Source organism: Bos indicus, chromosome 15 (assembly GCF_029378745.1).
Source record: "Bos indicus isolate NIAB-ARS_2022 breed Sahiwal x Tharparkar chromosome 15, NIAB-ARS_B.indTharparkar_mat_pri_1.0, whole genome shotgun sequence".
Taxonomy (NCBI): Eukaryota; Metazoa; Chordata; class Mammalia; order Artiodactyla; family Bovidae; genus Bos; species Bos indicus.
Genome location: NC_091774.1, coordinates 66,128,531 through 66,155,718, shown reverse-complemented (window position 1 = coordinate 66,155,718; position 27,188 = coordinate 66,128,531). Strand labels below are relative to the sequence as shown.

At 47.4% G+C, this 27,188-nt stretch overlaps 1 protein-coding gene and 2 long non-coding RNA genes across 13 annotated transcripts in view; 1 reads left to right on the top strand and 2 right to left on the bottom strand.

Moving 5' to 3' along the window:
- Window positions 1–25,943, bottom strand: part of CD44 (CD44 molecule (IN blood group)) — an 87,869-nt gene extending 61,926 nt beyond the window's left edge. For 2 of the 11 annotated variants that reach the window (XM_019975397.2, XM_019975398.2), the window contains exon 1: window positions 25,706–25,943. In XM_019975397.2, coding sequence (XP_019830956.2) covers window positions 25,706–25,772 — 67 coding nt within the window. In that variant the 5' untranslated portion in view covers window positions 25,773–25,943. The remainder of the gene's footprint in view (window positions 1–25,705) is intronic. The other 9 variants (XM_070804032.1, XM_019975399.2, XM_070804034.1 and 6 more) reach the window with 7 other exon arrangements.
- Window positions 1,389–19,582, bottom strand: LOC139187357 (uncharacterized). Its single transcript, XR_011570910.1, has 2 exons — window positions 16,387–19,582; window positions 1,389–14,837 (listed from the first exon to the last, which is right to left on the bottom strand). It is a non-coding gene; the product is annotated as an uncharacterized lncRNA (long non-coding RNA).
- On the top strand, window positions 11,446–20,074 carry LOC139187358 (uncharacterized). Its single transcript, XR_011570911.1, has 3 exons — window positions 11,446–11,684; window positions 18,023–18,113; window positions 19,581–20,074. It is a non-coding gene; the product is annotated as an uncharacterized lncRNA (long non-coding RNA).
- Window positions 25,944–27,188: the final 1,245 nt, after the last annotated feature.

Below are 27,188 nucleotides of genomic sequence, written 5' to 3'. Positions count from 1 at the left end.
CTGCTGGACCTCTGGCTGGGCTTCTCTGCCATATTACCAAGAATGGAGCACCTACTGTGTGCTAAGTGCTTCACACTGATTGTCTCATTTAATTCCCACAACAAATGTATGATATAAGGACTATTATTGATCAGACCTTATTACAGATACGAAAACTACAGTTTAGAGAGGTTAAGAAACTTGTTCTTTTCCTATTCATTTATTTGTATAATTAAATGTAAGTTGCCTCTATAAGTTAATTATGTCAAATTAAACATTTAATTAATTGGCACTTTAATATTTAATTGTTGACATTTTACCTGTTTTTCTTATTTTTGAATTTTGGTACTTGGAATACAGACTCTTATGATATCCAAAAAGAAGAAAATAATTTGTCCAAGTTTGCACTGTTAAGGGGTCAGGCAGCCTGGCACCTTTACATGGATTGAGATAGAACAAGAACCAGGCCTTTAGGTCGCCCCTTTTCTCTTCAAACAACGGTAGTGAACTGATGCAGCAACAAAAGCATGTATTTATAACAACAAGTATCAAAGTGACCAAGGAGAATTCTAGATTTCCACCGATTTTGAATTAGGAGGGCTTGGAAATCATCAGGTCGTGTTTTTGTGACTCAGTCATTCTCTCTTCTCATAGATTATGTTTCTCTCTCTCTCCCTCTATCAGATGCTAAAGTGAAGAGCGGTGTGTACACACCCATGTGAATCACAGTCTCCTTTGCAGTTCAAGAACCTGACCATTATTCATTCTCCAGATGCTTTTGGAATATTACTCAGCCATAAAAAGGAACAAAATTGAGTCCTTTGTAGAGATGTGGATGGACCTGGAATCTGTCATATAGAGTGAAGTAAGTCAGAAAGATAAAAACAAATATCATATATTAATACATGTATGTGGAATCTAGAAAGAAATGGTACCAATGAACCTATTTGCAAGGCAGGAATAGAGACGCAGACATACAGAACGGATATATGGACACAGAGAAGGGAAGAAAAGGATGAACTGAGAGATTAGAATCGACATATATACACGGCTGCTGCTGCTGCTAAGTCGCTTCAGTCGTGTCTGACTCTGTGTGACCCCAGAGATGGCAGCCCACCAGGCTCCTCCATCCATGGGATTTTCCAGGCAAGAGTACTGGAGTGGGCTGCCATTGCCTTCTCCGCATATATACACTACCATGTGTAAAATAGATAGCTGTTGGGAAGCTTCTGTGTAACACAAGGAGCTCAGCTCTGTGCTCTGTGATGACCTAGATGGTTGGGATTGGCAGGGGGAGGGCAGAGGGAAGTCCAAGAGGGAGGGAATATATGTATACATGTAACTAATTCACTTAGTTGTACAACAGAAACTAACACAACATTGTAAAGAAATTACACTCCAATCAAAAAAAAGTTCGGGAAAAAGAATTTACAAAAAAAAAAAAAAAAGATTAATACAAATTTTTCAAACCCTACAAAGGGAGACGCTGGATCATGGGGATATTTTTAAAAATCTGGGCCAGGAGGTTTCTAGGATCAGTAGAGTTCCAATTGCCCTGTGAGCTAAGAGCTTGTAATTCACACCTCTTCCTGAGCTTTCAATCTCTGAAATCTCATCTGTAACCACAGATGCCAGATTGCAAATGCCAGGCTCCAGAGAACTCATTCCTGACAAGCTTTTAAATCCGACTCAAGCCACAGAGTTTGGACCAAAATCTTTACCATTTCATGCGTCGCCGGAGTGGGCCAAACATAACTTCCTGCTCTTAAGGAACATGGCCACACAAAAAAGCCAGGAGGCTTGGAAATAGAGAAGGTTACAAATGACCCTTCTGCCAAGCTGTCAAAGAAAATGAGATCTGGATTTTCCTTCAAATAAATGGTCACTGGACACGGAAAGAGACCACACCTGGGTGAAGGCCTAAACTCTTTTCACCATGGACATCTGAGGGGCATCCTAGAAGCTCTAGGATGAGGATGACAAGAACTCTTCCTATGAAATCTGTGCCTCTCAGCTCACTATTGGTCTCCCTAGGGCATGGTGCAAGGCATACATTCAAAGCCCCTTCTAGAAGATACGACCCTGGCAGCTGAGGACAGACAAGGTCCCTGCCCTAAAAGAGCTTACGCACTAGCGTGGGGAAACAAGACAGTCATACAGGGAAATGCTGAGAATATAAATAAGGCAGTGTGGGGTGGTGATAGTACTACACAAAAATAAAAGATAAACAGGCTGCCTCTTCTGGCAGTCTGTGTGGTCTGAGGCCCACTCTTTTATGAAGCTGTTGGGTATATTTTCCTTATTTATTATGGGGCTCTTGGTGAGATCAGATACCTGACAAAAGAAAATACCTACACACAAACAGAGAGATTAAATCATATTTGGAATTCATCTTTGCCTTCCAGGGTCCATGACGAGATGTCCCTAGAATGCGGGCTTAGGATAAACATGGGAGACTTGGAAGGCAAAGGCCACGGCAACTGAATGAGCCCGCTTCGGTGTCCACTTCAGCCATAAGCTGGGTACAGAGTTGATGGAAGTGGGCTGCAGACACCCATTCTGGGTCTTTGCCTGAACTTGAAGGAGGCAAATCAGCATGACAGAGCAGCCCATCAGACTGCAACTGTGCTAAGTCCACGCACCAGCCCTGAAGGCTTTCAAGAATCTCCCAGCATCTTCAGCCTCTCGGAGTTTACAGTTACTAAGGTGATGGAGCAATCACCCCCATGGTGTTTGTAAGATGGTACAGCAGCCAAGCTCATAGTCTTTCACATTAGAGAGACTTGAGTCAAAAGCCCAGCTTGGGGTCCTGTGGAATGTTGGGCACACCGTGTTTTCTTAACCTCTCAGCCTCATTTCTTCCTTAGTAAAGAAAAGGCAGTAACTCCCTCATGGGTGCTTTTAAGTGTAAACGAAGACGTGCGCTCGAAACAGGTGGCAAAGTACCTGATGCTTAGTAAGGTGGCTGGGATTTGATTAATATTAGACAGTCATCTCAAGGATTAAAGCGTATTTAAGGCTAAGAGCCTCATGCTCTGACAATTCTTGATAAACTGGCCAGCCATTCACTGTATCATCGGTAACAGCCACTCAAAACTCCCAGTTAGGAGTCAGGAGCTTAATTACTCGGATACACAAGTCCCCACTCTATACAGAATGTGCAATTGACAGATAGGAAGGAAAGGAAGAAGAAAGAGGGAAAAACAGAAAGAAAGGAAGAAATCGTCAGATAGATGAATGGATAGATGGATAGACAGACGCTATTTATAAAACACTATTCTTGGAAGAAGTCTGCCTCAAGTGATACTAACCCATAGAATCAAAATGGGTTCCATTAGGACCATTCCTTGTTCATCTTTGTATCTGCGATGTCTGATTCATAGTATGGGGGCCCAATAGATGTTTCTTTAGTTTTGTGGGAAATACATTAGAGTCCAGTGACCTGGGATCTGGAGTGTGACTTCTTACTAATAAGCCATCAGTACTCATCAGTAAGGCTTCAGTTTCTTTATCAGCCCCAGGAAGAAGTTGGTTTTGGTAGTCTCTAGGTCCTTTGGCCAACCTAATGCTCTGCCTGTAGAAGGACAAGTCTATGTTTCTTTTAAACTTGTTCTCCAAACCTGAGTGGCTCCCTCTTGCCTGCAGGGTTGTGGTATTTCCCTCTGGAATCAAGGCGGCGGTGGTGTGATGGCTGCGTCAAGCAGGCTGGAGCGGCCAACAAAAAGAAATAATAGACAAAACAAGAGTGTTACCAGCATCCTGCTCTCCGATTACAGCAACTAAACGCCTTCCGGCCCACAGAGACTAGAACCTGCCCCATTGAAGTCAGAGGGAGAGAATGGTTTCAATTAAGAGAAGCACAGCAGGATCGCGGATTCCCTTAGAGAGACTGCTCCTAACTTATTACGAACAGCCCCAGTGCTCCCTGTAGCAAATTTCAGCACCGCGGGCCAACTCAGACCATTCTTCAGTTGTGAGACAATCCTCCAGTGAGATGCTTTTGAGCAGATCCCACCTGCACCCCTGGAAGTCGAGACGCCCACTCTTGATTGACTCCCTGATCTCTGGTGGTCTCGCAGGTCCCGCTGCCAGTGCAGAGAGCGAAGAGGGAGGTTCGCTCCACCTGTTTTCCCAAAGATGACTCTCAGTAGTACTAAATTGTTTCAAGACCATTCATTTTCAAGGAGCCAGAAAAACCCAGATTCTCAGGAAAAGGAGACGCCTTGAAGCTTTAAGGCCTCCGGTTCTGGAGATGGGGAGGATAGGATGGGCCCCATAAGACTGAGTGGGAACGTTGGTGTGGTATTAGAAGAAGATGGAATTCCAGCCCCACCACATGAGAGCAGAGACTTCTTGGGCAAGTTACTTCATCTTTATGAGTCTCAGTTTCTCAGCCTATAAAATGGCTCTGAGGAAATGCAGTCATTCATTTTACTGAATGGATATTTGCTGCAAACCTCAAAGAGAGGTTTATGGGACTTAGATAATAAACTCACGGGAAAGCATCAGCGTTGAGTTTGGTTCATAACAAGTGTTCAGTAAATGTCAATCTTTTTCCTTCTCCCACAGGAAGATTAAAAAAAAAAAAAAAAACATCTTGCATGACCAGCCCCAGCTCTCCCAGATGTCAAGGGGACCCCTGGGTTCTGATTTATAACGTATTAACACTACGAACAACTGTTTGTGTTTTGATAGTCTTGTTTCAGCCCAAACAGCAGTCTGCAACCACACTCTTAAGAAACTAAAAGCAAGATGAGAACGTGACACAAAGCCGTACACTCCTATTAAAAGAGGCAAAGTTTTAGTCACTTCTGAGGCGCGGCTGGGAGGGGCCGGATCTTCCTTTCTTTAGAGGAGAACAGAACTAAGCAGTTAAAGGTAATTAAAGTATTTGGGGGAGATAAGAGGATTGAACATCCCAATATGATTGAGGGGTGGGCACTTCATGTATTCAAAAGCTGGTCAGCCAGCCCCAGCCCCTCCACAACCAGGAAATTCCAAGCCTGGGCTTCTGGGGGAAGAAGTGGACCCTGAGGAACTTCAAAATTTCCAGAATGAGAAGGAGGCTACTGCATTAAATTGCCCCTAAGGGTCTTTCTACACTCTGAGACCAGGAAATAGCACTGTAAAGGAGCGCTTCTCCCCAAGAGGGAGGGAAATACCATCTCCTCCTCCAGTCTCATGCCAACTGTCAGCACTGAAGGCAGGAAGAGGCAGATCCTGCTGAGACAAGCAGCCCCGGAGACTGCCTGTCATCGAGCAAGTAAAGACAGGCCTGGAGCGCGTCGGCCGACTCGCTTTCACCAGCTTCTGCAATAGCCAAGCTTCCCGGAACATCCCCGGCTGCCGTGTCTGCCTGGCAACAGTTGTTCCAGTAAGCACGTGGGTGTCAGCACTCTGGTGTCCCCTCCCCACCAAATTAAATGAGATCTTATTGACTAATATTTGCCCAGAAATGGAATGAACATCTTCCAAAGGCAGCTGGAAGCATTTCTCAAGTGCAGCAGGAACAAATTTGGGCTGAATGAGGAAGGGAGAGGTTCCGGGTCTAATACTACACTGATGACACTGAGGATGCTTGCTTCCTGTCAGTTATTCCACACACGATCTGGTAGTCCTTACACAATCCTGCACCTAGGTATTATTACTCTGCCTTAAAGATAAGAAAACTGAGCTTCAGAGTGTTGTCAATTGCCACATAATTGATGAGGGGCAGGACTCGAACCCAGGCTTCCGGGTGGCTCAGGGGTCAAGATTCTGCCTGCTATGCAGGAGCCACAGGAGATGCAGGTTTGATCCTGGGTTGGGAAGATCCCCTGGAAGAGGGCACGGCAACCCACTCCAGTATTCTCGCCTGGAGAACCCCTTGGACAGAGAAGACTAGTGGGCTACAGTCCACAGGATTGCAAAGAGTTGGACACGACTAACGCAACTCGGCATGCATGCAGGACTCAAACCCAGATTGAACTCCAGGACCCACAGTGCTTTCTGAGAGTGGGATACCAGACTCAGATCCCACTCATGAATCCCTGACCTCGGTGCTTAGCCCAGAGGCTGAGCTGACAGTCAGTCCTACTAACTACAAGGATGACGAGTAAACATTCTCTAATGTAGCCTTTAGAAGAAGACAGAGAACCTGACTTTGAGAGACTATTTTCTGATGGCCTATTTGAAGAGATGCCTGTTTCTAAATGTCTTCGATAGAGTCTGGGAAGCTCATCTGGAGAAGAAACCGGATGAGTTTTCCAAAGGTTTTAACAATGCACACAATGCAGAATACAGAAGTAGATGTTGACTTTAGCTTTCCGGGCAATACAAATAACAGGAAGCTCAAACAGATAATAGGATACCTTTCCTCTACCCTGAGAAACAGTCTTTAAGGAAGGCTGGAGATTATCTGATGATGCTTTTATGTAAGGAAACAGAGCTGCCCCCCAAACAAGTTTCAAAAGAGAGCCATGGGGAGCCCCACCCTCTGTCCCCAGTAAGAAGAATCTAGAATAGCCAAGGCTTGCCTCCCCAAACCTTCCTCATCTCTTCTCTCCCTCAGCAGAACATGTTTCCTCCTCGTCTTTCACAGCCATCCTGAACATTGCACATATTCAGCCTCTGTTTGGTGCCTTTGCAGAAAACCATGCAAGAGACTATATCTAGGTGATGACAGCCAAGAGGAATGGCAGTTGGGGTGATGCACAGTCACAGAGAGGGGGCAGAAAAGATGTGGTCTGTTTGCTGACCCTCATTTGCTTTCTAAGCAAGTTTGTCTCTTACTCCAATAAATAGATAGATGATACATACATGGATAGATAGGTACATACACCAACAGATACAGATGATAGACATATATGATAGATACATGGATGGACGAACGGACAGATACATAATAGATACATGGATACATACATATGTAAAGTTTTTTTTTTTTAACTGAATTTGGACATCACAGACTGAATCTACCAGGGTAAGCCACAATCACACAAATCCAACCAAACAATAAAGTGGATATAGGCCTTCAGAAAAGAGAAGACCAATTCCAAGTCTATTCATTCAACAAGGTTTTATCCAGTGCCCCCATGGGCACTGTGCTAGGCACTGAGAGACCAGGGCATTGAAAAAGGTCAGCAAGCCATTGCCCCGACATAGACTATAGTCCAGGGAAGAAGACAAACACTCAACAAAGCAACAACACAGCACAATAAATGTTGTAACAGAAGTGCAGGGTGCTGAACGCTTGCCCTTTAAAGGGAAGCCTTTCCTCCCAAGGCCTCTGCTGTCCCCAAGAGATGCCTTCCTGAGGCACTGTCATTTCAGCTGAGAACTGAAGGACAGACAGGGAACTAGCGGGCCAGGGTCAGCAGGCCTCAAAGTCAGGAAATTCACCTCATAATAAAGCGTAAATCATTTCAGTTTGATAGAATCCATTTCCTCTCGCTCTTTCATCATTAGATTTTGAGAAGCAAGGCCCCCTTCCTGTGTCAGAAACCATCACATTCTTGAGGTCCACGTTAAACATCCCCTGGGTTTCTCTTCCCTGGATTCAGTCCTTACAAATCCTTTAATGATACTTAAGTGATAAAAAGGAATGGAAAAAAAATTTTTTAATTCTGAGTTTCCCTCCATGCTGTTAGATTCATGAGCACACTGCATGAAGGCAGGACACTGGCCCAGAAAACCCACCTGTCCATCTTTGGACTAATCAAAATGTTAAGATGTTGGGCCCTTGAGCTTTGGACTCAGAGAAACTATTAATATTTGGAAAGAGTTTTTCTGCTTATGAAAGAGCAATTATTCATACAAAATTCAATAGTTAATTTAGTTTCCCTGAAGCAAGTCTGATCCATGGGGAGTCAACACGGCGTGGTTGCAGGAACATCAACTCTGAGAGTGGAGAAGTTAGGCTGCAAATCCTGAATCTGCATTAATTCTGTGATCCTGGGAAAGTCATTAAATGCCTCTCCTCTACAGGAGTGTAATGATGCTAACCGGGAAGTTGATGTGAGTGCTGGATTAGATAATGGAGCTGAACACGCGTCACACACATTAAAACACTCCAGGAGTGTAGTTTTTGAAAAGGGAAGCCGGCCTTCTCCCTTGGGGGTCATCATCTCATAATTTACAGGAAGAGATGCTCTTCCAAGGTCGCAGTAATTCTTTTTAAATGGATCACTACAGACCCATGGTCCTCAGCAAAGTGCAGCTCCAGCAGCGCTGAGATGAGCTGCAATGATGAGTTTCTAATAGTAAAGTGCTCAAGTGTGCAAAAGATGGACTATTTCTTGCAAATTAAAACAGATTTAAGGTTATTTCCTGATATGCTTTTATTGGAGAGAGAAAAAGATAAAGTTATAGCTATCATGATTGAGTATAAACCCAGACCATCCAAGCCTCCAACTGCAGTGTGTCCCCCATGTGAACTCTTGTCAGTGAGGTGTGTCTTCCCGGGAGAAGCATGAGGGTGTGACTTAGAAAACACAAGAACTTGCCTTTTTTCTTTTGCCTACATAGAATTGCAAATCAAACTCTACCAGCTGTGTCGACTCCCTTAGAGCCTTATTGATTATAAGAGACATTGTTACCATGCAATAAAATTCTTCTAATTGAAGACGAGGCCACCAACTCCTAACTCATTTGGGTGGATCATGACTGGTCTAAGTCGAGCACTGTGGTCAGAGTTCTCCTTTCCAGTGATCAGGTTAGTGTGGATCTCCCGGGGAATGGCACCCCATTCTTCCAGTGAGAAGTAAAGTGAAGTCGCTCAGTCATGTCCGACTCCTTGAGACTCCATGGACTGTAGCCCACCAGGCTCCTCCATCCATGGGATTTTCCAGGCAAGAGTACTGGAGTGGGTTGCCATTTCCTTCTCCAAGGGAAGTCAATTAAGGACTTCTGGAAAAGCCATCCTTCCATTTTTTTTTAGAAGAGATATTTATGAATAAGTATTCCTTCTTCTGGTGGTAGACACTGCTTTTTGTTTTGTTTTTCCATAGGATGCCTGGAACTGTGAGAGTCAACTTGGGACCATGAAGGAGGCTAAACTATAAGAAGACACTCTGAGGGGCAGACTGGAAAGCTGGAAGAAAACTGATCTTTGATAACATCATTGAGCTTCTGGAATCATCCTGTTTCCATACTTCTTGCTGTGCTAGATAACAATTTATGAGGGTTGATCATTCTGTTACTTACAGTGATACCAGCTGACATGCACTGACGTGGATATACCAAGAAACATGTGACAGATAGCAATTACATGGGACTGACACATCATGGTTTGATCCATAGATGGGCTGTGGCTTTTGTTCAATCATGATAGCTATAACTCCATCCTTATCTCTCCAACCCAAGAAAGCACATCTGAACAAAAGGAAAAGGATGCCATCACCATCACTGGGAGGGGGAATAACCTGAATGTGCTCTTGTTTAGAAGACACAGCTGTTTATAACTGACCATCTGGATGGCTAACTGATAAATACTATTAGCACTGTGCACGTGTGTGTGCACATGTCCGACTCTTTGCAGCCCATGGACTGTAGCCCTCCAGACTCCGCTGTCCATGGAATTTTCCAGGCAAGAATACTGGAATGGGTTGCAATTTCCTACTCCAGGGGATCTTCCTGACCTACAGATTGAACCTGCATCTCCTGCATTGTCAAGCGGATTCTTTATCACTGTGCCACCTGGGCTTTTACCTGAAAGCATTCTCAGTGATGCTTTGTGGGGGGGGGGGGGGTTGTTTTTGTTTTTTCCTTACCACATCTATCTCACTCTCCTCCTTACCACATCTATCTCACCCTCCTGATAGAGTCCACTCTGGTCATCTCCAAGTATTTACCACCAACAAAGAGATAAAAAAAAAAATGAGGCCTTTGTAGACAAATAGTTGGACATCTGAATCCTAGGGCTCTTGCCTGCTCCTCCTGCCTGGACCCAGTCAATGCACCTGTATGGCTGCTGGAAGTCATCCTACAAACCACCCCCTAGGGACACATCAATCAGACCCTGGCCTCAAACTCTTGCCACCAAAGTGTTCAAAACAAGACCAAGAAACTTCCAATAAAATGGACCAAATTTGACCCTAAACCAAAGCTTAATGTTCAAGATACCTATGTAAATTATGAATTTTTCTCCCATGGAAAAATGATACTTTCTGCCTCCCAGGGTTTGGGTTCCTTCATTGCCCCAACATGTGCTTCTAAAAGTTTGAGTCAACTTGGAGGTTCTCATGGTTCTCTTCCCACCACTGCCTATTGCAGGGCAGGGAGGACAAACCTATTGCTTTCAGAATTTTGAGGAATAAAACCTTGAGGTTTTGGCCCTCTTATTCATTGGACCCTATGTGAGGCAGCCAGAACAGGAGCCGCTGTGGCTAGAGTTGTGATGAGGAGCTCTGACCTCACCTACCAAAATGTCCCCTGGACTTGAGAGCTGGTGGGACTGAGGAGTCCAACACGTGGCCCCACCCCCACGCCCCCACATGGAGCTGCAGGGATCCTGCAAACACACTCACTGCTATTCATTGACAAGTCTTCTCTGATGCTCTCAATCAGGCGCAGTCTCCCTGTTACATGCTCTCACAAGCTCCTGTACTTTTCCTTCTGAGCTCTGACCACAAGTGTAATTAAACAAGGGGGTAATGAGTTGTTTACAGCGTCTTCCCAGCTTGAGCATAAGTCCCATCACAGCAGAAACTGTGCCTCTCTTGTTTAAGATTGTATTCCTAGTGCCTGGCAGAGTGCCTGGCATATATTGGTATTCAGTAAATACATGTTGAGTAAACAAATGCACCGTTTGAAAACCACTGACTGCTCAGAGAGGCTAGGTAAGAGCCAGGCCAGGCGATGCTGGGCCTTCTGATTTCCAAAGGCTCATTGAGTCATAAAGGATCAAAACAAACACCAAGTATGCGTGCACAAGGTGCTACATAGGAAACCAGATCTGAGAGCAGTGAGGGCCCAGCAGAGTATAAACACCTGCCCTATTTCCCACTGTGTCACACACGCACACACAAAACCCAAGCCCAGGCCTATTTTCTCTTCCTCTCTGTCCCTCCAAATCTTCCGGCCCTGGTCAGCCACGTGTCCTCCTGTTTAGTGCCCTCTCCTATCATCTCAAAGGATGAAATGGAAAGGGTACTGGATGGAGGGTCAGAAACCAGAGTTTTGACTCCAGCTGGCTGTGTGACCTTGGGCAAGTCATGTGCAGTCTTCGAGATGGCCTTCCCATAGTCATCCAAAAGAAATAGGTGGACTGTATCTTCCAGCACCTTTCCCCATCCTGACATGCCATCATCATTGGCTTTGTGTCACCAGATCCTGAAAACTTCTCACTTAGGGCCCTTTCTCCGCTTTTCTGTCTTTGGATCCATAATTCAGTGCTGCTATAGGATGCAGCTCAGCCTTGCACCTTCTAAGCCCTAGCAAAGACTCTGAAAACCCTCCCTCATTTGCCTCCAGCACTTTTATTGAGTCACTGCAGTAGGGGTATTGTGACACAACTTGGCAGGGCACCGCCATCCCCTGCAGGCTGGCTGTGTCTGCCCGCCTCCGGAAACGGCAGGATCAAGAACTTGAGCACATACCAAGGGCCCTAGATAAGCGCTGCCCTGGAGAGGAGGGCAGCACGTAGGAGAGCATTCCGAAGACTACAATTTCAATGACTGGGGTCAACCAGCAACAGGAGACAGAGATAAAGGTGAAAGTGACTTCAGGTAATAACAGAACCTTGTAGTTTCTATTCTAACATCACAAGTTTCTGCCTACCAGCACGAAACACTTTTACACCAGCAGGTAAAGGTGGAGAGGTCTAGGAGAGGCAGATGGATTATTACCCCCACGCCATTTCACACAGCGTACTGAAACATTAGACAGATAAAGCCAGCAGCCCAGGGTCACACAATTAGGCTTTGACACGGTGGGAATTAGAGCAGTGTCCTAATCTCACCCAGGGGCTATTTCCAATAGACTCCTGATGGAGCCTTTGTTTATCCCCTGGTTCTACCTTATCTTAGCTACCCAGACAGTGAGCTTGCTTTTTTCCCTTGGGGATGAACAGGGGAAAACTGGAGCTGCTCAGAGTGGGCTGACCAGCCAGAGTTCAGAATCCAGCCTTCTCGACTTGGATGCTCCAGCGGGGCCAGCCTATGGAATGTTACTACTGTTTGTATCTGGGAGGCAAGGAAGAGCCCCCCGTGGCAGCTGAGAATGCAGAGGCTCCAGGGCTGATAAAAGTTGTAATTAACATGCACATATACCCCTTTCATCTTCAAAGGCTTTAAGTAACATGAGTTAGCTATGCCTCCTATCATCCCCATGGCTGAGGAATCATTTTCGTCTTCTCAGTTTACAAATGAAGAAGTTGATGCGAGAAGCTACCCTTGGCCACGAGGTCTGGGCCTTGTTCAGGGGAGATTCCTGGCTCCGAGCACCTTACTTCACTAGGGTTGATGGGAAAACAGAATGTGAATGAATCAGGAGAGAAGGCTCAGGGGACCAAACTCCTCTGGGAAAGAGGCTGCATTTATACCATTCTGGAAGGAGACTGAGTCTATGGTATGGCTATTTAACCAGATTAAGTGGGCTAAACTCCCAGCGTTACACACACTATCAGAAAGGTACACCAGAAAAGCCTGCTGCTCTACTGTGGTGATGTCTGTGTGATACAGGAGGGTCAAATCCTCCATACTGCGCCCATAACAGACATCATTAATTGACCACAGCACTCTCTGTGGACTTCCAGATGGCGCTAGTGGTACAGAACCCAGTGTCAATGCAGGAGACATACGAGACGTGGGTTTGATCTCTGTGCCGGGAAGGTAGAGTCAGCCTGCAATGCAGGAGACCCAGGTTCGATCCCTGGGTCGGGAAGATCCCCTGGAGAAGGAAACGGCAACCCACTACAGGATTCTTGCTGAGGAAATCCCATGGACAGAGGAGCCTGGCAGGCTACAGTCCATGGGGTCACAAGAGTCGGGCCTGACTTAGCGACTAAACCACCACCACCAATATTCTTGCCTGGAAAATTCCATGGAGAGAGGAGCCTGGTGGGCTGCAGTCCATAAATTCCATGGTCAGAGGAGCCTGCTGGACTGCAGTCCATAGGGTTGCAAAGAGAGTCAGACATGAATGAAGCGACTTAGCACACACGCATGCAATCTTTGTGGCTGAGCCAAGGTCTGACTTCTTAGCACAGCCTCTCAGGCAGCCTTGAGTAGTCAATGGGAAACGATACAGGAGCTGAAATCTGTTTGCTATTGCTGCCCTGCTGTAGAGCCTGTTTGCGATTCTCTTTAATTGCCAGAAGTTGCCAAAGTTAGCTCCAACATTGGAGCTAACCTTTTTCTGAACTCTGTCTAGCACTGTCTAAAGAGGGTGTCATGAGAACTTCTAAGTCTCTGGAATGGAATCTCATAGATGGTGCCACTTGATCACTTGGAATCTGTCCAACCTCATCCTTCACTGTTCTTCAACATGGTGTCTCTTAATTAAAGGGCATGGAGCCCCTTACTGACCCCAATCAAGTCATACTTATTTCCCCAACTTTAAACTTTCAGTTCATTCTTTATGCTTTCCTGAGTCGCTCTCCTTTCTCTGTTCATCTTACTCACACTCAATTCATCCTAAAATTTTACTGCTTCCGTGAAACCATCCTACACAATTGCCAACACAGAAATGTCTGCTCTCTTACATACTTTCTTCACTTGTTTAGTTCTTCTTTCACCAAACAGTAAATTCTCTGAGGACAGAAACTAGATCTACTTCCCTCACTTCTTTCCACAAAGACAATCACATAATAGTTTTTTGTGCATTTCTTGAATCAGTGGGTTTATCCCCATTTTACACCCAGAGAAACAGAGGCAACTAATAAAGAACCTTGCCCACAGTCATGCTGTAACTAAAATGGAAAAATGCCGAGCCTCCGCTGGCCACATGTGGTTCTCACTTCTCCTAGAAGGCAGTGTCTGGGGGACTGACTGGAGATACAGATGACTGGACCATACCCAGCAATTACTGAGAACAATGTCAATGATAGGAGAACTGAATCCATTCAGAAGTATTTCATCTTCTGGTCAGTGGATTCTAGATGGATATGACACAGGACGCACCCAGGATGCACTCTGATCTGACCAGGGTTTTCAGTGACCGATAGAAGAGCAGAATCCCAACAGAGCATTTAGTCTCTGACTTACCACCTTGAAGTGAAGGGTTAGTCACTCAGTCATGTCTGACTCTCTGAGACTCCATAGACTGTAGCCTGCCAGGCTCCTGCGTCCATGGAATTCTCCATGCAAGAATACTGGAGCGGGCTGCCATTTCCTTCTCTAGGGGATCTTCCCAACCCAGGGATCGAACCTGGGTCTCCTGCATTGCAGGCAGATTCTTTACCATCTAAGACGCCAGGAAAACCCAACTTATCACCTGGACAAACTCCTAAGTAATGTAGTCTTTCTAACGTCCTTCCCCACATCCTGCCCTCACTGAGCAGGAAGAGTTTCTCTGGTTCCACAGAAAAGAAATAAATATCTTAGTAGGAGTGTGGAAGTTTCTCCATAGAAGAAGCAACTCACCATCTCAAAAGACTATCTGTACCACCTTGGTATATATATATTTCTTTGTTTTGTTTTCAGATTCCCATGGCAATCCTAGTTCTTTTCCCTAGGATGCTACAGCTCATCCTCTAAGCACTGCTTTGGCTGAATACTGTGGTTCATTTTGCACCAACATGTTACAGGGATCCCTTGAGGAAAGCTGAGAAATCCAATGTGTTCATGGAGCTTTGAGAGTGAAGGACACAATCTTTTCTCTTCTTCAGGGGTTGACTTCTTTAGCCTCTTGAAGCAATGTTTGTTCAAAGAATATTGCATCTGGAAATGAAGTGAAAGTCGCTCAGTCATGTCCGATTCTTTGAGACCCCATGGACTATACAGTCCATGGAATTCTCCAGGCCAGAATATCAGAGTAAGTAGCCGTTCCTTTCTCCAGGGAATCTTCCCAACCCAGGGACTGAACCCAGGTCTTCTGCAGGTGGGTCCCTTACCAGCTGAGCCACAAGGGAAGCCCTATTGCATCTGGATCCTGTGGCTAATCCCAGGACTGACTTTGGGCAGTTTTAGCCGTGGGACTGACATCTGTTGCTAACTTCTCTGGCTTAGACTTCATCTGCTCACCCGCAGAGGGCCAGAAGGATCTGGAGGAGTCCTCTGAGCAGAGCACCTTGGCCCAGGAGTCCATCCAGCCAACTGGCATTTAGTGTAACTCGGTCCATATGCTTGTTGTTTCTGGTATGGACTAATAATTCACTTCTGGTATTTAACACAAACCAGGCATCACTTTTGTGCGTTGGGGGGCAGTTGTGGGGGCGGGGAAGGGACTGTATCATAGCGTGTTATTCCTTGCATTAACTTTCATGAGGCTTAGGTGTTCATGGGCCTGCAGAATGGTGGGCTTACAGAATGTGAGGCTGGGAAAGGACTGCACAGATCAACTAGAAGCCTGCTGTCTCATCTGACACATGGAAAATTGGAGGCAAATTGGCGTAAAATGATTGGCTCTGAATCACAGTCAATCAGTTACAGAGAGGTGCTGAAGAATTACAGGCATTTCTATACTTGAGGCGCCTTCTGTGTGCTAGACCCGAGCTCCGGACACTGGGTACTGAACATTGTCCTAGACGCTTAATGTGTGCAGCCACTGGGGCTCACGCTGCTCCAATGGGGCCGGGAGGAGAATCAACCTGTTCCACAGCCCCTCCTCCTTCCACACAGCCCTCCTCCAAAGCCAACCTTCTCATTCCCATCCTACCACACGGAACAGCTGGTTCAGTACAGAGGTCTTTAAATCACTGAAAGAAAGAACTCCTCCCTTTTTTCCTTTTAACATAGTGACCAAGAAGCCCACCTCTTTTCTCTAAGTGTCACTGGAACATGATTTTGAGGCTTGGGTTCTGCGTGAGGTTAGATTTGGCAGTGTTGGGGCTGAGAGGCAGACAGACCTCTAGGAAATTAAGATCCTTGGTCTATGGACAAAACCCAGTGAGCTCTAAACTTCTCCTGGTTTGCCTGATACGTCAAACTCGAAGAAAGACACACTCAAATTAGAGCGAATGCAGAGTAAAATGATGTCAAGGAGATGTGAGGATCAGTATAGGAAGCACGAGAAAAAAAATAACAGGTTTCTGTATATCAGAAAGATTTAAAAAGATGAAAAAACATTAGCCAGAACCTATGAAAATCACAAAAGGTAAATGATAAAGATGGCTTTGCTAGCCAAATCTAGAACTTTCATTCATTCAGTCCAGCATTTATTGAAGGTCTACTATAACTGAGAAACTGACAGATGGGAACCTCAAGGATACAAAATCGTACATAATGTACATAAAACAGAAGCTTTTCCCTAAGGAGCTTACAGACTCACCTGTGAAAGAGAACAGAGGCCATAATATAGCTCAGCAGCATCCTTTGAATTTTTTAGATAGAAATATGCTCGTGGGCTTTTCATGAATCATCAGGGAGAGACAACTAGTAGACAAAAGGGCAAAGCAAAAGTCACTTGAGGAAGTCTAGAGCAAAGGTCTCCAACCCCCGGGCCATGGACCAGTTTTGGTCTGCAGCCTGTTAGGAACCAGGCTGCACAGCAGGAGGTGAGCAGTGGGTAAAACTAAAACCATCTCCCGCCCTGTCCATGGAAAAATTGCTGCCCATAAGACTGGCTCCTGGTGCCCAAAAGGTTGGGGACTGCTGGTCTAGAGGGATGAGTCTGACCTCTAAGGTTGACCTTGGGAAGATAACTAATTCTATCACAGAGAATCCACTACAAAGATGAAGTTCTGGGCAGGAGATTTCTATGGCAGTATTACTTGTCTCTCCAAACTCTGCTTTATGTCTATGTGACCAGCTTTCTTGTGGGTACCTACACCCTTGTCCTCCCCTTGTAGGGAAGTGTGGCCCTGAAACTCGCTGGTGGCTGAGGGGCTGACTCAGTGACGTCAGCTGGTCTGCTATAGACTATAAGATGATGCTCAGCTCTGTTGGAATCTGTTTCATGAACTGGACACATGCAACAATGGCAACATTCGTAACTGGCATACAGTATTTATGCCATTTGATACTTTTGGAGCCAGGGGCCTGGATAGAAATGATCTTCCAAGCCAGAGGCAAGAGACCAGGTCTGAGCTGCATGGAATTGTTCCTTTCTCCCTGGCATCTCAAGTTCCATAATGGTCAACACTTGTGAAGAGGCCTTATCATCCCCACTCTAATATCCTGGTGGGTTCTCTCTGAGAGAGGAAGTACAAGATGCTGCCTAGATCCACTATTGATGTGTGGTTTCTTCTAGAAGGCATTGCAGACCTACTCAAGTGCAAAGAGATGTACTGAAATTGAAACAGACGGGGTTCTGTGAGGAGTCGCTGCTCCCGGGCCAAAGGCCCAGCTGCCTACCTACAGGCTGAGTTGGAGGTCTCAGGGGCCTTGGCTTCCCCCTTTCTGGGAGAGCACCCAGAAGAAATGCTACGTGCCCTCTCCCATGCAAAGGCTACCTGCTGGGCCAAACAGCAGCCAAGCCACAGGTCTGCACTGGAGCTGGGAAGAAGGGCAGAGTAAATGTCTAGTTTTGGCCCGATTTCATGTGCCCAGGGTGAGCATGGCCTGCTGCCTGACACTCTTCGCTCTCAGAGTCTATCCTTCTGTCTCCAATTCGAGCTGGTAGAGAAGGTCCTGGCATTAAGGACCCTTAAGCTGAGGGCAAACGTTTTCACTGCTGTTCGACTGGCTCCTCTCCCAACTTTATCCTGTCATGAGCCAAGGTCCTAGACGACGGAGCCATCAGTCAGCAGCGTTCATCCACCATCCAGGGAACAAGTATGAAGTGATACTGAACAAATGACTCGGTTCACCACCCCCTGAATCCTACTCCTTCCTCAACTTCCCCCACTCCACATCCCATATGGAAGTAAGCAGACCTTCTATCCAGGAACTGGAATGAATGAGCCGCACAGAGTAGGAATGGGAAGACGTTTCCATGACAACTTCTTTCTCCTTCATATTTGCAGCTCCAGCCCCCTCCTCTGACATCATGCACATAAACGGAGAGCAAATCCAGCTCTGTGGATGTTATGATCCTGCCCAGCAGTGTACTAGCAGGTATGAAGACAACCAGTAAGCATACTAGCAGGTATCACTGTTTGGGTTTCTGGACACCCTGATGTCTTGATATACTAAGGAAGGCAGAGCAATGCGGTCAGCAAGGACATGAACCCTGTAGCTAGACCACCTGGACTTGAAACCCAGCTCTACTGCTTACTCCGTGGCCTTGGGCAAGTTATTCAAATTCTCTATGCCTCTGTTTTCTCATATGTAAAAGAGGGATAATACGAGCACGCCTTCCTAAGGTTAGTGCATGGATTAAACATGTTAGTAGAGGGAACAACAGGATGATGTCAGCATGTGGTCAGGACTCCGTGTTTGCTATTATTACCAACAGTAGTGACAGTATCTCCAATATATACAACTGACTGCAAAGAAACAAACACGAAATGTACAAGAGCTCTAATTCTCCAGAAAGGTTGAGGGTTAGAAAGATGAACTTTCAGGCACAGCTCAAGGAGACTCACCATGACACCATGGCAAAGTCTCAAAATTACTGGTCTCTGTGAATTCTCTCTCTCCCTAGAATTTTGCACTTAACATTCACTCTCAAAAACTGAAGACTCGGGAAAGATTTTGGGGACCTAGGTTTTGCAAATCACCTCCTTGGTGACTCAGCCCTTCCCCACCCACCTGGGACCTATCTGCCCACACTTGTTCTTAGGAGAGACTCTTGCCTCAAGAGGACACACCCAGGCAGCCGATGCACCCCCAAACTCAGGGAGATCTGGGTTTGTGAGGTTCTGGACCCCCCTGACACTCACCCTTCATCCTGCCCCCAAGTTTCACGGGGTGGATGAGCCATGGGTAGGCAGGACCTGCCCCATTTGTGGTCAGCGTCACACGTGGCAAGCTCCATGGAGACAAAGCACCGTTGGCCTCCACATCAGACGTCAGGCTTTGCTGAAGACCTTTAGTAGCTGCAGGAGTCCCACAGAGAAGGCAAGGATCTTCTGGGAAGTTCTTCCACTTCTCTGCCAGCTGCTAACACCTTCCAGAAATTGGAAGGGGGCAGTGTTGGAGGGAGAGTGTGGGTCTCTCACCCAAGAAGTCCAGCATCAGATTAGCATCTCCAAAATAAGCCAGCGTTCCAAGTGGGCCACTGCCCAAGAGTGTTTTATTTTGAGGTTTCAATATGGGACTGGGTGTCATCATCCGGCCTAACTCCCACTCCCTCCTTGGCCCAAGAAGTGAGTCATCCTGTCCTTAGACAGACGTCCCCAGTCACGGCAAGCAGCCACCAAAGCCGCAAATAGATGGGTGATCTCCCTACTTGGGCAGACCAAAAACGAGTCCTGTGGTGGGCCACTGTCCAGCCAAGCGCTCATCTCAGCCTTGTCCTGGAGGCAGTCCCCATCACCACTATTATGTACAGATAGAGGCCTCTGCATCTTAGGTAGACTGTGCAGCATGTCTTCATATACCTGGATGTAGTAATTTCTATATTCTAAATATTCATTTCAGTTCCACAGTAACAGATAACAAATATGGGCCAGGACTGGGTTCTGAGACTACAAAAATGAATGCGATTCCATCCCTGATGTCAGGGGGGCCCCCCACAACACTGCAGAAGAGAGATAAGAGAAGATCTATCTGGTCTGGGGTTTTCCGCCAATGAGAAGTGTGAAAGTCATGAGCACCTCTTGGCCCCAGAAAATAAATATGCTTATTGATCTTAATTTCCCTGTGCAGTTTTTAGGCTAATTAACTGGGGACCTATGGAGACCAGATATCTCCTTGTCAGAGACGAGGTTGGCCACCATTCAGTGACGCCAGGGATTCTCAGCTGGGGGTGACTTTATCACCACCCCCCCGTTTGGCCATGTCTGGAGGCTATATAGGCTGTCACACCTGGCCAGGGGGCGGGGTGGTGGCGGTGGCAGGCGTGCACTTTCAGAATCTAGAGTGTGAATATACCAGAGATGCACCATCAGCTGCTATCCAGGAAACCGTCCACTCGACCACAAGCTACTTGAGAGCGAGGACTGTGCCCTGTAGACCATGAGTTCTCAAGACTGCTTGGTGCACCAAATGGGCAGCAAGTGTGTGAGCTTTTGCTGGATATATTGCCCAGTTAATGAACTTGCTCAAGAGTGGGTAAATGAATGGCAGGGCAACAGAAATACACACGGCCTGGGCTTATTACCGCTTCTTCAGATGCTCAAATCTTCTCTTGTGCACACAGCCCCCTCTTCTTCCCCATCACTGAGTCCCCCAGGCCTCCTGGCTGTGCCTTAGCTCGGCAAGGCTGTCAGTCTTGTGGTCCTAGTTGGGCAGGCTGTCACTCCTTGGTAAGGTGTTCCCATGTAGAACCTTAAGGTTCTTGGATACAGTCCTGCTCTCCCAAGACACCTTATACAAACTTAACGACTGACCAGCAATACCACATTATGGGTAGACACATGCGATCAGATACTTACACACCTATGGGCACACCCACCATGTATATGTCCACACCTAGCAAGCAAAAACCCAGTATGTCATTTTTCTTGGGGCTTCACATATTGGGATGATCAAGAAAGAGAGAGCAGAGGGGCACAAATGTTCCTCTCCAAAGTATAAATTTTCTGAACCAGATAGCAATTTAATTGGATAGTAATTTAATTAGGCTGATTCATGAGCTGTGGAGATTTGATTTTCACTTATGCGAAAATCCATGCAAGTTTCTGACTTCTAACCACACAAAGTCATGCAGTTCTTTGTAGAAAAAAAATCTATATTAAGTCAAAATATACATTGGACTTCAACTGGTAGAATATATGCATGTTTGAAATCCTGACCCTCCTGGAAAATCCAGAGTTCCCAACTGCTGTGTCCATGCCAAGCCAGATCCCACAACCACACACTTAAGAAAACACTCTGGCAGATCGGGCTGGCTTCCCAAATCCTTGCTGGGCAGCTTCGAGGGAGCACACTTTTTAAGAAAAATATCAACTTGCTAAGGGATTAAGAGTGGCGTTCCAATTTAAGGTTGGAGGCATCAGCCTCCCCTGGCGAGTCTAGAGAACACTGGTGTGTTTCCCACTGAAGCAAAGACACAAAGGAAATTGAGTCATCAGCATCTGGCTGTGCAACCCCTCAGACATTCTCTCTGAAGCAGAAAAGATCCCCTTTGAGAACTCCACTTGGTCTGGCGGGATTTGCCACCTGCTTCAGTTCATTCTTTCACAAGACCCACTTCCCTTTCAGTCTCTTGGTGGAGTCAACTAAAATGGAGGGAAAGACAAGAGTAGCCTGTAACTCAGCCCCCATCCCAGCCAGGATGGGTGGCCGGGGGAGGCCCGCTTCCCTCCCACAACCTCCTCTTCACCTGGAACCGTCTGACACTCAAGGCCAAGCTGAAATCTCACTTGAGTGGCCACGTGTCACCTCACACCCAACACCGATGTTCCGTTCAAGATCCTTGCCTTTTCTAGAGAACCGTATCAGCCCATCACCAGGGTCCTCGACACTCCCCCTCACTGGGGCACACACAAGCTGCTAACCGCTGAGGGTTTCCACTGAGCATGTAACAAGGGGGCTTCCTGGGCCATTGCACCTAGAATGCTTGCAGGGTCAGAGCCTCTGCAAGCCCCCCCACCCTTTTTTTTGTTTCCAGGCAGAAAGCCTTGCCCTGACTTGTCTCTTAGACAAGGAACAGCCTCTCCCTTTTTTCCAAGCCTGCAAATGAGAGCATGTCTAGAAGGGCAGCTGGACTCTGATAAGGGAATTTACTTATTTTAGTAACAAATAGCTAGGTTGGCATCTCTCGACAGCTGTGGCCAGGACTGGAGAGAGACAGGCCAGGGCAGAGCAGGGCAGCCAAGAGTTCTCAGCCTGCCGGGGAAGAGGAAAGTCACTCATCCCAGGCTTCATGTTTGCTGGCCTCACACAATTTCCAGAGTCCTCCAGAGGGAAATACCGAATCAAAGGAACACAGGCGCTGGAGGCTAACACAGAGGATGTGGGACAACAGAGGACCCCAACTCCATCACTCATACTAGCTGTGTGTCCTCGGGCAAGTCATTCCATCTCCCTGAGCCTCTCAACTTCTTTATCTGGAAAATGGAATGAAAAGATTGCTAAACATACACAGGGCTGTTGCGAAGCTTATATTGGATAACCTGTTCAAAGCCCATGGCTGAATGCCTCGTATGAAGTTGTGTGCGTGTGTGCTCAGTTGCGTCCGACTCTTTGTGACCCCATGAACTGTGAAGCCCTCCAGGCTCCTCTGTCCATGGGATTTTCCAGGCAACAATACTGGAGTGGGTTGACATTTCCCCCTCCAGGGGATCTTTCTGAGCCAGAGATTGAACCCACATCTCCTGCGTCTCTTGCCTTGCTGGCGGATTCTTTACCACTGAACCACCAGGGTCAGTGCTCAGTAAATGGTATTTCCTGCAGATTTAGGTCCCTACTTCGTAGAGGAACCGAGTGTCAGGCTTTTCAAGCTGGGATGCTGCTAACTGAGAGGGATCCAGCAACACTCCAGGAGACACTGGACAGTTCAGAGGCTCGATAAAAAAGAAATTTATCATCTTTATTCTTACATTAAACTCAAACTGGATATATTGTCGAGGAAAATATAAAATTGTATTGAGCGTTTAAAGACAGCAATTTAAGGTGTGTTGCTACCTCTGTAGACCACACATTCCCCACCCACTGTAAGTAGTGGAGGTGGGGCTCAGACCTGGAGGATTAAGGTATTTCAGAGACCTGAGGTTTGGAAAGTGTCCTGTGCTAACACTCAGCCTGAGAGAGGGGAAGTCACCTTTCTCTCTTTGGGGGATCTGTTTCCTCCTTGGGAAAAAGAAAGGGTTTTTCTAAATGATTCTTGGAGTCCCCATCTCTGAGTCTACAATAGTGAGTCAAGAAATATTTCTTGAATGAGTGGAAAGGGTTCTGTCATAAACTAAGAATTTCACACTGCCCAGCAGCCTCTCCAAATTGCGTGGGCCAAACTGGAAAAAGAACGGAAACTTTTTCTACTGGCTGCAAGACTCAAACACACCTACTTGGCACTGTGCCTTTGCAGGAAGGAAGATGTCCATTGTGTATTTGGGGAGCAACTGAATTAACTGATGCTAACCAACCTCAGGGGTAATGGAGGTTGGCTTTGCTGCTGCTTCACCCAGGAAAACACAGCCAAAAGTTTAACTCCCAGAAAGAGGGGTCTCTAATGCTCAGAGGGATCAGAGTGGTGCCAGCCAGCCCCAAAGCCCCAGAGCTCTTAGCTGCACCCCTCTTTCTAAACACCAGGGGCACAATTCTCTAGCAAGGACCTCTCACCCACAGAGGACAGGAGGCAGACAGGTACAGAAGGCTCACTTCACTGCTCTTTACCCAGGGCTACTTTCTTCCTTCCATGTGTGAAACCTGGTTCAACATATCTGTTCTCCAACTTAGAGTTTGGGTCCAATGCTGCTTAACTGTATTTGGCCATGTCTCTACTTCTTGCTTTTCAGCATGAAGATCAAACCCCTTCTTCCTCCCCAAATCCTTGCCACTTGCCGAAATGTCCACATTGTCCTCCGGAGCCCACCGCCTTTGCTGGTGGGGCACCAGAAGAGTCTCCCCGCCTCCTCTTTGTCCTTCCTGTCTCTGCCGGCCCAGCCCGAGCCCACTGTTAAGTCACATCTCCTTTCCAAGCCTCAGTTCCTTCCAAATAGCTTGATAAGCGCATGAAAGCCTGGGCCCAGACAGCTATTGCTACTGGCATTTTTTTGCGCTTCCTCCAAATGACGCTGCCCAAAGAGACCACGGAAACCCAGAGCAGGAGTAAGCCTGCCCATCTAGGGGGAAGGCAGGAACTTCAAGGGTCAGGACAGTACCAAATATCGGGGGATGGGGCCCTTTAGAAGAATTTGGGCTACAGGATGGAAGGAGTCAGGAGTCAGAATCCTCAGAAGCAAAGCAGAAGATGCCCCAGGGAGGTAACATATAAATGGACTTCCCTATAGGCGAGAGAGAGAGAGAGACACCAGCCTGGTTCCTCTTCCCTGAGGCCAGGCTCACAGCTCTCCCTGAAATCTTTCCCTCCTCTCTCCCATCCCAAGTCTTTCTGCCTTTCAAGAGATCCTTGGAGCTCCAGTTCCCCTTTGAAAGCCTCCTCTAAAGCCTCTGGTCCACCACCTCCTTCCACAAAATCCTTTCTGAGTTTGTCCATGTCATACATGCCGCTTAACCAGTGCTAACTAAGCAACAGGCAAAGAAGCTTGGTTCACAGAACCAGCAGTCTTCTGACTGTGTGAACACAGACAAGTCACTTAACCTCTCTGAGCTTCGGTTTGTTGCCCTCCTGCAAAACAGGGCTAACGACAGGACACTTCTCAGTGGGCCATCGTTGAGGGTAAAACGAGATAACGCATGTAAAGAATTTAGCACAGTGCCTGGCCCAGCCCAAATGTATAGTAAATGGTGGCTGGTGCTGCCATTGTGATTACTGTTAATTATTATTATTAATTATTATTTTTCTGATTCAGGAATCTAAATCCTAGACCCTTACTTATCCTCAGTCTAAAGTATCCCGGTAGGACTGAGTCTCTTACTTTCCTGGTACCCCCAGAGCTGGGTTTAATAAACACTTGCTGAGTAGAATTAACCATAGGTTGAGCTGTCTTAATGACCCATCTGGCACTTCTTAAAAGAAAAATTAATTTTGCTAGCGATAAGCAAATCAGCCATGTAATTATCTGTACATATAAAGACAAAGAAAAGGAATGCTGGGAGTTCAGCCTTGCCAGAATACCTCACACGCAGCCACCCCCTCGACAGCCCCTGAGAGGCACCGACCCTGTGGGGATGGGATACCGGCTCGAGGATCCCTGATGCCACCCAGGAGACTGCTTCCCTGTCCTGCTCCGAGGCTGCCAGGCACCCATTGGGAGCCACATGACTGTCTGGATTTCCCCTAACTGATTGGCAGCCTGCAGGAGGTTGCCAGGATGGAGCAGCTGGCCGAGTCACTGCCTATCCTACTCACACTCCCTGCCCCAGGCTGGCACCTCGTGGCGACCCAGAACCTTGTCACAGAGAAGGTTCAAGTTCCCACAAGCGTTAAAATTGTTCGTGACTGGAGCCAACTGTAAGAGCTTTAGAACCTAGGTGAAAAGGGAGAGCCACAGGAACGCGGGACCCCCTTCTGGAAAGCTTGTTGCCACCAACCCTCACACATGGCAACAGTGCCCACCTCTATGGCCACCTCGCCAACACCCCTGTCCCTACCCCAGCCCCTGTCCCTGCCCTGCGCAGCCTGGCTTCAAGCGCCCTTGGGCACAGGAGTCTGTTAGTCCAGACACAGGCTGCGCGCACCCAGGAGTACAGCTCCTTTCTGCCTTGTGCTCCACCGGCTCCAACCACCCCACCCCAAACCGCGCGCCAACAGCCTGCTGCCCAAACAGCGCCAACTTTTCTGCGCTCTTTCTCTTCGCCGTTCCACAAAACGGTGCTTCCCACCGACAGGCTCTCCAAGAGCTTAGCGCAAATCCTCGCCCGGTCCTCCTTCGCCAAATCCCAGCCGCTCACCGCCCATTTGACCCCGACCCCCCAGGGCCAACGGAGCCCGCACGGCTGGGTCCGGGCCACTCCCTCCCGTCCGGGCGGGCACTCACCGATCTGCGCCAGGCTCAGCTGCACGAGGCAGAGTCCCCAGGCTGCGCGCCACCAAAACGTGTCCATGGCGTCGGAGCGACCGACCGAGCGAGCGGAGTGGAGCCGGAGGGGCCGGGCGCTGGGCGGGGGCCGGCGGAGCACGGGGCAAGCAGGGCGCCCGAACCTGTCGGAGGCTGGGGTCCGGCTGGCAATAAGGGCGCCTCGGAAGTTGGGTGCAGTTTTTATTCGAGGGTTGAGAGAGTGACCTAAGAGGGAGGGAGCGAGGGAGGACACACCCAAGCGAAGGGGCTGGGACTAAGCAGCCGGCAGAAGTTTAAAGACGTACCAGCTCTCCTTAGCCCTGGCCCCTCCGCCCCCGCCCCGTTCTCCCCCGAGATAATAAAGCGGGGTGCCTGGGCGCGCACCCCGGAGGGCCGAGGGGTCCCCGTGCACCCAGGACGCACCGACTTTTCTCTCCTGGCGGCTGGGAGCGCAGCCTTTGGACGCAGGAGGGAATGACTGAGTCCTGAAACCTCGCCCCTTTGGGTTCAGCTTCTGGCCTCTCCCCTCCACGAAGTTTCTCTTTTGACTCAGGCTGGGGAACTCTTCTCTGTGGGTTTCACAGGCAGCTGGATATTCTGGGAGAGGGGCTGGAACAGTGGAAGTGTGGTTTTTCCCTGCCCATGGTCGGGAGCTTGCGATTCTTCCAGGGGACGAAGAGCTCATCGACCTTCCCTTGAAAGAGAAGGGAGTTCATTAACACGCTTCGGGTGGACTTTTGATTCTTACCAGGACTGCTTAGGGAAAGCTAAGCTAGCCAGCCACGGGGCTGGTATTTGGCTCTACTGACCTGTGCATCATCTTCCGGTCCCAGGCTGGCACCTAGTTCCATCCATCCATTCCTCCTTGGCTTACTCACACTCTCACTCATCCTCCCAAACACCCACGGATTCCTCTATCTACCCATTTTATCTTATGTCTCTCCAGGGCTCACACATCTGTCTACCCTCCTGTCCATCAGTATGCACTCACATGCACCCAGCCTCCAGCCATTTATCCAGCTACATATCCTTTCGTCTACCCATCCATCAACCACATTTTTTTCCAACCACCCTCCCATAGAACTTCTCATCCATCTATTCTTAATCTTTTCACATCTCTTTGTAAATTCACATCCATCTGTATACTATTCTCCCCTCTATCCATCCATACCCACATATCTGTTCATACATGTACTCACACATCATCTATCCACCCATCCATCCATCATCTACATATCCTTTCATCATTTTACCCCTCCTCTCACCCACCCACACATCAATCCCTTCTTTCTTGCTCCCATTTATATTCCTATCTATGTGAATGTTAATCCACTTTCTATTCTAATCTGTTCTACTCAGCAAATCTCAGAAAAGGGAGGAGATTGTCATATTCCTCATTTTGAGTTTGAAAAACCATACTTTGCATTATAATTCCATATCTATCTGTAACATTGTGATGCAA